The sequence below is a fragment of the Phalaenopsis equestris genome, unplaced genomic scaffold (assembly GCF_001263595.1).
Source record: "Phalaenopsis equestris unplaced genomic scaffold, ASM126359v1 Scaffold000002, whole genome shotgun sequence".
NCBI lineage: Eukaryota > Viridiplantae > Streptophyta > Magnoliopsida > Asparagales > Orchidaceae > Phalaenopsis > Phalaenopsis equestris.
Window position 1 is genome coordinate 19597714 of NW_018164444.1, and position 10811 is coordinate 19608524.

The 10811-nt window shown below is 31.8% G+C and overlaps 1 protein-coding gene across 1 annotated transcript; it reads right to left on the minus strand.

Annotated features, from left to right (window-relative positions):
* Positions 1-287: 287 nt before the first annotated feature.
* On the minus strand, positions 288-10531 carry LOC110017825 (kinesin-like protein KIN-14H). Its single transcript, XM_020714941.1, has 17 exons — positions 10340-10531; positions 9995-10243; positions 9644-9788; positions 9423-9532; positions 9200-9319; positions 8919-9122; positions 7043-7252; positions 6878-6952; positions 6604-6750; positions 6390-6531; positions 6153-6262; positions 2027-2188; positions 1729-1934; positions 1194-1275; positions 1017-1121; positions 837-941; positions 288-639 (listed from the first exon to the last, which is right to left on the minus strand). The coding sequence occupies exons 1-17, from the start codon at positions 10406-10408 to the stop codon at positions 460-462; spliced, it is 2421 nt and encodes an 806-aa protein (XP_020570600.1). The 5' UTR covers positions 10409-10531; the 3' UTR covers positions 288-459.
* Between the last annotated feature and the right edge of the window lie 280 nt (positions 10532-10811).

A 10811-nucleotide genomic window follows, 5' to 3' on the forward strand; every position in this document is an offset into this window, starting at 1 on the left:
AGGCATAAAAGATATGAGTTTGTTTGGCAAGTTATTTGAACCTCTGACATTCGCTTTGGAGATTAAAGGTAATAAACTAAACTCATGAGCCAATTTTATAAAATAAACTAATGCAATTAAAAATACCAAAAAAAATAAATAAATATCAAAGATCAAAATTCATGCTGATGTCAATCTTTTATCAACTATAAAAAAACAAATCAATCAAGTAATCTCTTAGACTAAACAAGCTGATCAATACATGACATTTCTGTTTAGTACAAGTCTAATTAAAAAGAGCATGTAAGGTATAAAGAGAGAATCCTTTTAGATTAACTTACACGCTTATGAAACAATGCTCACATCCAAATATATAACATACCTTTCCATGAATTGGTAGAAAGATAGAGAGCATTACTAAATGATACATTGTTGTTAAATCTGTAGCAAAGAGAACTTTGTTAAGTGAAAGTATTGTCCTCATCCATAGCTTAATCTGGAATCTAATGGCCTCATTTGCGTGTGGCGACGAGGTACCCCAATCTCGCAGGAATTAACACGTGCAGCAAACCGGAGCGAGCAGATAGATTCACCGGCTGATGAAGCCTCGGGGGAAATGTTGACAAACATCAGCGTTTTTGAATCACCCCCAAGGCAAGGCTTGAATCACAAATATAGTTATAGTAAGGACAAAGAAAATACAAATGTTAATTAAAACTAATAAATTACATTGCTTTTTTCGGAACTATTTTCCAAAGAAAAAGTATTAATCACAAAGACATTGATATTTGCACATAGACATACTATATCAAACTTGACTAAATTGGGCTACTAGAAATTAAAATATTCATACTTACTTGAAGAAGGTACGTCAATTTTGAGTTTCTATAAGGCACGTGATCATCTTTCTTGGCAATTGCAAATATTACATCACTCAAAGATGATAAGCTTTTATTGATCGCCTAAAACAAAAAAGGGAAGAAATTATCACAAATCCACCCAAAAAAAATTAGCATACTAAACAAGCAAAGTCTCACTTGAGTTTCCTTTAGGCGGTCACCAGTTGAGCCACTTTTGGCAAGACGTTCACTTCCAGCAAGATCTATTAGGTTCAAAACACCTTGGACCTGTTGTTCTGTGGACTGGGGAAATAAAACCGGTCAATTAACTGTATACCAGTTTAGCAAGACAGACGAAAAATAGTCACCACTCACATCATTGAATCCAGATATTCTTAGGGTGAAAACAAAATGACTCCTTGATGATTGTTCATTCATTTGTGTCTTGCCAACAGACCTGGCAATAAAAACATAGAAAAAAATGTCTAATCTTAAAAATTCATTTTTACATAGAAAAACAGGAACGACACCAAGAAAGAAAAAACACATTTAGCATAAAATAAAATAAAAAACAAGTTTAAATAGATAAGTCAAATCCTAACATCTAAAAGCAGTGTCCGCTGGAGCTGAAAAATCATGAATGAACTAAGTGCTTACTGGCACTGAAAACAACATAGAAACCCACTTGAAAGTTTGCAAAACTCAATGAACAATAATACATCAAGAGATTCTAATTTTTTTCAGTATCATAGATTAATGGGTATAACGGTTAGAAGATCAAAAACAACTTCAACCGTATTCTTAAAAATAAAAACTGCACACAATTTTCACTTTGTCTGTTACTTTAAAAAAAAAAAAAAACTACAAGAAAGAACTGAGTTGTTGACTATATTTCTACAATAAATGTTACCTGCTCTGTGCTGCTTGATTAAGAAGGAAAGAGACTTCATTTATGCTGCATACATCTACCACGGTAAGGTCAGACACAAATGTGTTACCAGCTGAATCATGTTTTATTGTATACAGCTTATTAGCATGAGTCGTATCAATGTTGTTACATCGACTTGGAGATAATAAATCACGGATTGTTTCATTGTATATCTCCAACATTGATGCCTACAAAAATAAAAAGAAGAAAAGAATGATCAATTTTTTACAATAAAGTTGAAGTAGTCACAGATTAACTAAACTGAATTGCAAGATCAAACCTGCATTTTGTATTTCCACCCCTGGTATTTCAAGGATTGACTAGTCTCAAAGATTTGTTCCAAGGATCGTGGTATTAATCCTTTTTGCTCTTCAGATTCAGGTCTCCCCATCATAGTATAAGTTTTGCCTGAACCAGTTTGTCCATAGGCAAAAATGCAAACCTAGAAATGTAAAAACATGGTTGACTTTGCAAATTATTTGAACTTTCAGTCGATATTTAGATTAGAACTTTAAAAAAACATAACAGAGTGCATAAGATCTAGCAATAAACAAGCAACAAAGTTTATATAAGAGATCTTTTAAACGAAAGGGCGCAGGAAATTGTAACTAAAGGATTCGAAAAATCAACTTTTAAACTCAGAGCTTCATGCAAATGATATGAAAATCTAGCCTATTTATAAAACTATCATTCATCCAAAAAATAAAAATATATAAAATTAAAAAAAAAACTAGCAAACCCATCTATTTGTAGGTGAACTGATAGGTGTTAGCGAAAAGAATGGCATATTCACCAAGTAATAGTACCTATATATATTGGCATACAAGATGGTTACGGTGAAAAGAAAAATAAAGAGATAAATGTAATTGGGAGATAATAAATCCCAAGCTATATACTTATCTTCTCTAATAATGTTCTAAAAACATTTTCCAATCTAGTAACACATCTCTTAAAGCTTGAGCATAGATATCTATTAGCTTCACCTTGTCACATAAATAAAAATTTGAAAAGGACCTAGACATTTGGTGAAAAAATATCTAACTTTGTTTTGAACTGAAAAAAATTAAAGAGTAAAAATCTTTTGGAAAGCAAAATATTTTGCATAAAATGAAAATCGTCCTCAATATGTTTGATACTCTCATAAAACAATAAATTAGTGGTTAAGTATATGGCCGCAATATTGTTGTGAAACATAACTGCAAACACAATGAGTTAAAGAAGTAAAAACACTTGAACCACATAATTTCACAAGTAGAAAGAGTAATGGTTCCATAGAATGTTTAAACACTAGATAGAATGATCGATGGGTTAATGCCTTATTTTCTTTTAGATAGAATAATCCTTCTCTTGTTATAATAAAATTAAATCCAAAGAAAAACTATTTGTGATATCTTAAATCTTTGGTTACAAATTAATTCTATAAGCAATGTTCTGTTGTAGATATATTGTTTTTATTACTCCCAATAGATAATATATTATTTATATAAACGGCTAAAATGAAGAGCCTTTTTTTTATAATTTCAGAGAGAATATATGTATTAATGGTGCTACTTCAAAGGCTCTCCACAAAATCTACCAAATTAATCCTATAGACTGAAGTCCATAAATGGTCTTCTTAAAGAGGAAAATGTGTTTTTCCTCTGAGCAACATAGCCAAGAGATTGCCTCCCATACATGATTTCAATCATATCACTATAAAAAAGAGTGTTATTATCATCCATTTGCAACATGGATAGCCAAAAAGATTAAAATTTTAAAGTTTGGCAACCAAAAAGAAAAAGAGAATTAAAATAATTTATCCCATAAAACTATGCTAAAATTTTTGGCAATTCGCAGTGCTTTACGCTGATCAATAGAACTATCAAAATGAAATTTGAGCAAAACCTAACTCAACAGTAAGCAATATATATTTGACTTTAGAGCGAGAGGCAATCAATTTGTATGTCATTTATATATGACACCTATCTCAACATCTATAGTACATTTTTATAGATGTTGTTGTAATGCTATTAATTTCACGGGTATAGAGGCAATAGACAGGCATAAAAAGGAGTATAGGATGAGATAAATAGTCAAAAATCCGGAAAGAGTGAATAAAATGATTAGTAATTTATCATTTACCTCTTCATAATACAATATAAAGGTGTAGATTTAAGGCTACAAGCTCAAAGTAATCCCCAATCAAAGCAAACAAGAAAACTACCGATGTTGCACGTGGAGGTAGTCAAGGTCTTATGGAGTAGACCAATAAAAGAGTGACAAGGGGTGAGTAGCAATAGAAACATGAACAAATGATGTTATTTCAAAATTTGTGATCAAAAGGAAGGGAAATTATCATGAAGTGTACAAATATCTGGTGATCAAACTAAAACATCTCCATCAATTTTGAATTTGGGAATGCCCAAGGAATATAATAGTGGACTGGAGAAATATCAAGTGGTCAAAATATATGTACAAAGAAAATATAGCCAAAACTCATATAGTAAGAGCAAACAGAGATAGATGTCATAGAAGAATGTTGATTGATAATTGATTATAAATCAGATTAGAAATGACATATTTAATAAGAAAACAAGTAGTTAAGAATCAATAGTAATACATGAAAATATTTGCGTTTAAAAATTACATTTTGCTGAGAGGTACATGGACATATGATTTGATAAAAAGTATCATTTTCAAAGAAAAAAATTTTAGAAGTAGAAACTAAACTTTAATTTCTTCATAAAATTCTATGGAAGGAAGTACACCATCTTTCTTGGTGGTACCTTGAAACATGATAGAGACAATGTGCAATTCAAGATTGTTAACAATCCAGATAAGAATGAAAAAGTCAAAATATTGCCTAAGAACTTGAAGCTAACATTGTTATTTGAATGAGAACATCTAAATGATAACATTTATCTTGTGATCAGATAAAAAAATGAAATACCCTCAACCGCAAGATATTTGATACCATTAAATTTAATAAAAAACCAGTGATATAAAGCACTGCTTCAACAAAAAGAGAGAAAAGCCAATTCACACCAATGAGAGATGTACAAGTTGAACCCATATCATGCTCGAAAAATAAAAGTATGAAGAATAGCAATGAAACACATCTAGGAACAAGATAAGTTGAAGTTGCAAGAGTTTGATCGACACAAATACAAATAAAAAAAATTGGGTTCTAAGCTAAATCTACAAAAAATTAATTAATTATACTACAAGAGGGATAAGAGCAAGCTTAAATTGGCAGAGAGGAGGTGCAAGTGCGTGATGCGGATGTGATGAGAGTTCATGTGCAAGTAGGCATGAAGTGAGTGTAATGAACATACGAGTGGCAAGCAACATGAAAGAGTGACAATAGGCAACTTTTAGTCATGCACTTATACCATGTTAAGTGAACAGACTAGAAATTTAACATCTTATTCATTAAGCATTGATACCTACATATAGCTGGACAAGAAGAACATAAGAAGAAAAAACAGAACGAGAAAACACATATAACTAAATGAGAATAAATCCCAAAAATATATATTATCCTTATACAACAATTTATTAACATTATTTCCTAGTATGCTACTAATTTGAAACTTAGAGCTTTCATCTGAACAACAAACTTCAACGAGCGTACAAAAAATAAACAGAACATCACTTGAGGGAAAAAAAATCCAACCTAATATGAAAATATTCATTTAGCTCAAGTTCACAATGCATCGAGAAGAAGTGATCGTTAATATACTTAGAGTTGGAAGTCAAATGCCTTTTTTTGTAGACAAGGTAGCCTAGAAATAAACAACTAAACCTAAATCGGTGTATTTAGGCCATATTTCTAGTAGAAAAACCATATAAAATCAACATAAAGTGGTAAGCTTTCAGCAAAAAATTGGTCAGTTGTGAAAACAATATGAGAATTAGTAGTTGATCTAAATTTCATTCAACAAAATTAACCTCCCAAATCTAAAATATTGCAAATCCATCCACTAGAGCATTTTTACACTTTGAAATGATCTATCGCAATTTGTTTAGAACTCTAGCTAAATCTTGTCCCTATTGCATATTTTAAAAGAGGCATAATTGTATGTCAAATAATTCTAGTTTACCCCAAAATATAATGGCAATCCATTACAAGGATACCACTCATACAAATGCAGATATGGGTGATATGTACATCAAGCAATGCCTTCAATTAAAGCCCAAACCTCTAAATTTTGTATCCAATTCTCCTCAACATGCAATTCTCTATTTACTGTAGTAACTTTAAGGAAAAAATCAAAATCATTGGATTTAATCCAACAAAGTAGTTTCATATGCATATGACTCAAATTTGCTTTAGCATACGACACCCTTACAACGAATCCACCAAAAAGTAAGTGAAATAAAAAAGATCAATGCAGCTGAAAAGAGCATAAAGAAGCTGAATTTACCTTATATCCATCAAGTGCACTTTGCACAAGCTGTGAGATTTCATAAAATACATCCGCTTGAGATGACTCATGACTAAATACTTGGTCAAAAGCAAATGAATAGCTTTGACCTGATCAAAACAAAAGAAGAATAATAAAAAACCACTGAATATTCAAATTTTACAGTTAATTTGTTGTCCAAGAGAATACTATAGAAAAAATACTACTTACAAAAAATTAAAAAAAAATAACTTTTACCATTATGCGTCAAATCAATCCCACGTCCAAGATACTCAACACCAGGTGGATACGACACAACTGTCCCATCATCTCCACTACAGTCAATAGTGGGTAAAGTGGGTCGTACTCTACAAAAAACTCGAATGTTTCCTTTCAACTCCTGTAAAACACAAAGCAAAATAAACCAATTATATGAATTACTATAAGCATCAAATTTAGTTAAGAAACATACCAAAATGGTGTTATGTAGTTTCTTCCGTAGTTTTTCTCCTTCAACAAGTTGACATTCTAAATCAGTGACACGACTTTGCAGGCCATCAACCAACTTATTTTTAGCTTCATTTTCTTGTTTGATCTCAATCGTTGTCAAATCAGCCTTCTGTATAAATAAAAATTTTGAATGCAGTTTGAAGCAGTAAAAGTTATGCTAACAATAAACATTAAAACCAACAAAGACAATGAATACATAAAAAAAAATATCCGAAAGAGTTTTGTGGAATTCAAACCTTGAGCTTCTCAGTTGCAATTGTCAGCTGATAGTGCAAACTTTTTATTTGATCTTGTTGCAAAGAACAGGTCTCCTGGTCAAACAAAATAAGACATAAGAAAATATGAGAAAATAAATAAGTAAAAGAAAACTAAAATGCCCCAAAAAAAGTAAAAGGGGAAACCTCAAGTGCATGAGCCTTTGTTAGAGCAATATCTTTATCCCTACTAGACTTTCCGTTAACTTCTTCATATTTTTTAAGCTCCACATTCATGAGTTGAATGTGTTCTAGTTGGTGATCACGATCCACCCTGACTTGTTGCAATTCGCCTCTGAGACAATCTACTTCCTTCTTGTATTCCTCTCTCTGCTTAAGTGCTTCTTGTTGAGAGGACTAAAAAAGAAGCAAGGTAAGAAAGTAAACATCTCAAAAGACATTATTGAAATAACAAGTTTTGTTTTTAAAAAAAAACTTTAAAATGTATCATGAGCACAACAAAATAACAAATTTAAAATTTTATAAGCTATGTCAATTCATTATTAATAAGTTAATACAAAGTGCAGTACAAAGGAAACATTGAATCAATACCAACAACATTCATAGCATTAACATCAACAAACAATCTACAGTAGAGACTATGAAAGAAATTTTGAAAACCCTAAATAAGCTATACTAAGAAAAATGCAAGCATACTATAAAAACTATGGTAGAAGGATAAAATGCAAGCATACTAAAAATACTCATATTTGATTCGTTCATTAAGCTAACGAGCTGAACACAAACAATTGTTTAGCTCAATTTATAAACAAGCAGAAAATGAGCACATATTTGTCTGTATGTGTTCAGCTTGTTTCAACTAAAAATAATTAAATAATAATATTTATCTATATTAATTTTTATACTATATTTAAAAAGCTAATTTATTATTTTTAAATAACTATTTGGATGATACAATTATAAGAAGTATAATTTTATGAGTTAAATATGTAAATACATAGGTTTGGATGGTATGTATGTAAAAGTTGTTTAAAAATGCTAATTCCATGAGTCAAGTATGTGAATACATGAGATATGGATGGTATGCATGTAAATTTTCCTTAAAATTTGTAGCCACACACCTGCCCTTTTTATGTTTTCTTCGAAAATCGTGAGTCCATAACATTACATATATAACATATATAACATGTATAAATATATAAAAATGGGTGGAATGTATGTATATGCCTAAAAATATTTCTCATTTCAGTTCTCCCGCCTCATTACCCCCCCATGCCTAGCATTTTTAGTCCCACACCGATAGCACTAAAATTATCTTTGATGTTTACAAGTACAAAAAAAAAATGAAAAGTACAAAAAATTTGTGGAGCACAAGGTGTAAAATGCTTTGCATCGGCTTGATAAATAATTAATTAAATTTTTTGATTATTTAAGCTTAAATCCGAGTTAGCTTGTTAAATAATTAAACGAGCTAATTTGAACAAATGAGCTAATCTGAATGAACGAGCTTAGAATCAAGCCAAACATGAACAACTTATTTGTGATCTATTTCAAACACGAACAATTGAAAATTCAAACGAGTCAAGCACGAACAAGTATTCACCTCGCTCAAATTCGGCTCGTTTACACCACTAACTACGAATGCTAATTATAGATAATAAAAAAAAATCAAATGCATTGACCAAACAAAAAAATTTAAAATGACACTCATTCATGTTTAAATTTGTCAATCATTTTGTGAAAGATAAATGTTAAAAGTCCAAAAGAAAGGATTATAATTCTGAAGCACAACTACATACATCATTGCACAAAAGGAAATATAAATATTGATAATAATGGCATGATATTACAAAAATTATAGATGGATTAGAGGCAATAATACAATAAAGATGCAATTAATTTAAAAAAAACAAAACTAAACCAATAGCATCTAAAAGTGTTCATTTCTAAGCTATAAATGATGTAGTGCTTGCAAAATAAAAAAGAATCAAATAACATGACAAAAGAGCTCCTTTTCTCAGAATAAGCAGCAGTTTTATGATTTAAAATCAAATATCCTCACCCTAATGGCATCAAGTTGATTCTTAAGCAAGCTGGATTGATCCCTTAATCCAGCGAGAGTCTCCATCATCGCAGTCTTATCCTTTTGCAACTTTGTTACAGTATCGCCGTTCTTCATAGCTTCAGCCTGTAAGTTGTTGTTATACTGTTGAAGACTGGTATTATACTCTTGCAGCCGTTTGTTTGTCTCTTGAATCATTTTTATCTATTTTGCAACAATAAAGAAAATTTCATACTAGTTTCTCATATCCCATCCAGATCCACCAAAGCATATGGCATTACCTGATCATTAAGATACTTTATACCTTCAGTGGTTTTTTCAAGCTCTTCCAAGAGACCACAACGTAATTTTTCAGATGCAGCCTTTGCCTCAGCCTCTTTCTCATAAGATTCAATAGCAGCCTAAACAAAAAATTTTAAATAAATAAATAAATACAAGTTCAAAAAATATTAGATCACAATGAACATATAAAAAAAATAAGATTTTCCTTCCCAGCAAATATACCAATTTGTCAGCCTTTGCCTTCCTAAGACTCTCCTCCAGGGACACCACATGTTTCTGATGTTCCTCGATCAACAAATTTAGCTCATCAATCTTGCAATTCATTTGGGCCTCTAAACCAATAAAAATTGGCAAAATAAGACCAGCATGAGAGCAAAACTTCTCAAATATCGGTAAGTATATCAATACCATATGACAATAGTATTAACAAGTAATAATTTTACCAATGTCACAATGTCTTCTCTGCTCTGATTCCAACATGCCACGAAGCTTCTCCAACTCTGCCAGATATCCATCTTCGAGCTCCATGTACCAGTTGATACAGGTCCTGAACTTCTTGATGCTATCCCGCAGCTCCATAATCCTTCCCTGCAAATTCATACCAAATAGTGAAAAAAGGTGAGTCCTAAAACAATTTTTTTAAAATGAACCGCAAAACAAGCCAGATCAAGAGTAAAACGGCCGTAAAAAAGAGCTAATAACAGCAATCAATGAAAAAAAAAAAAGGAAAACGAAAAAAGTGAACCATAAAATAAGAAAGATAAAGTAAAACGAAATTATAAAAAGAGCTAAACCTTATCATTATTTCTATTCTTAGGATTTAGCTTTTCAGCTAGCAATTTCTCTACATCCTCTCTTGATTTAAACTCGAGTTGGCCTCCAGCGTTGTCTCCATTAGACCTTTCCGAAGCCGGCACAGTACCGCTACTCCCAGGTAGCGCATTTACTGCCGACAGAGGTGGACGAGAGCGCGTCCCCGCCATCGTCCCTCCTCCAATCTTCCGCCGCTTATCAAACTGTTCTTCATGCAAAAGCTCGTTCTTCTGCAAAATTATTCCAAGTTGCGCAAACCGCAAACTGATCAGAACCCAAATAGCAAAACCTACCCGGTTGAGATGGAGGCAGGGAAGAAACCTTACATTAGAAAGACTTTGTGAAACCTTGTTCCCCTGGATCGTGGGGGCTCTGTTCTGGTTCCTGGTATGCATCGTTTAAGGGCGGGGACAGACAAATACGGGGAGGGTTAGCCCGTTAGGATGGAGAACTTAGGGTTTCGATGGAGACAGAGGACGAACCGCGGAGTAGAAGTGGGAGCGCAGTTTCAAATTTTTTTGATTTTTCAAAAAGGTAGTATATAATTCCGAAAATACCCCCTCTAACATTCTCTTGCAGCCAATCAACTTTGTGTAAAAAGAAAAAAAAACATTTTACCCTAAACCGATCAGCAATATTTTTGCATCGATTTATATATTGTTGAATACTTTTTACATTTGTATTTTCTTTCTTGTACGTTAATGTAATACTAAAATTTTGAAAACGTAAAATATCACTTAAAAATTTATGATTAAAATTTGACAAAATTTAATCTATATATATATATATATATGTATA

Excerpts from the sequence above, each read along its gene's own strand:
- LOC110017825 (XM_020714941.1), bottom strand. The coding sequence starts at position 10,408 with ATGCATACCAGGAACCAGAACAGAGCCCCCACGATCCAGGGGAACAAG. Across the intron at positions 2,189-6,152 it reads GTGCACTTGATGGATATAAG|GTTTGCATTTTTGCCTATGG; the intron begins GTAAATTCAGCT and ends TTACATTTCTAG. Across the intron at positions 1,276-1,728 it reads AATCAAGCAGCACAGAGCAG|GTCTGTTGGCAAGACACAAA; the intron begins GTAACATTTATT and ends TTTTATTGCCAG.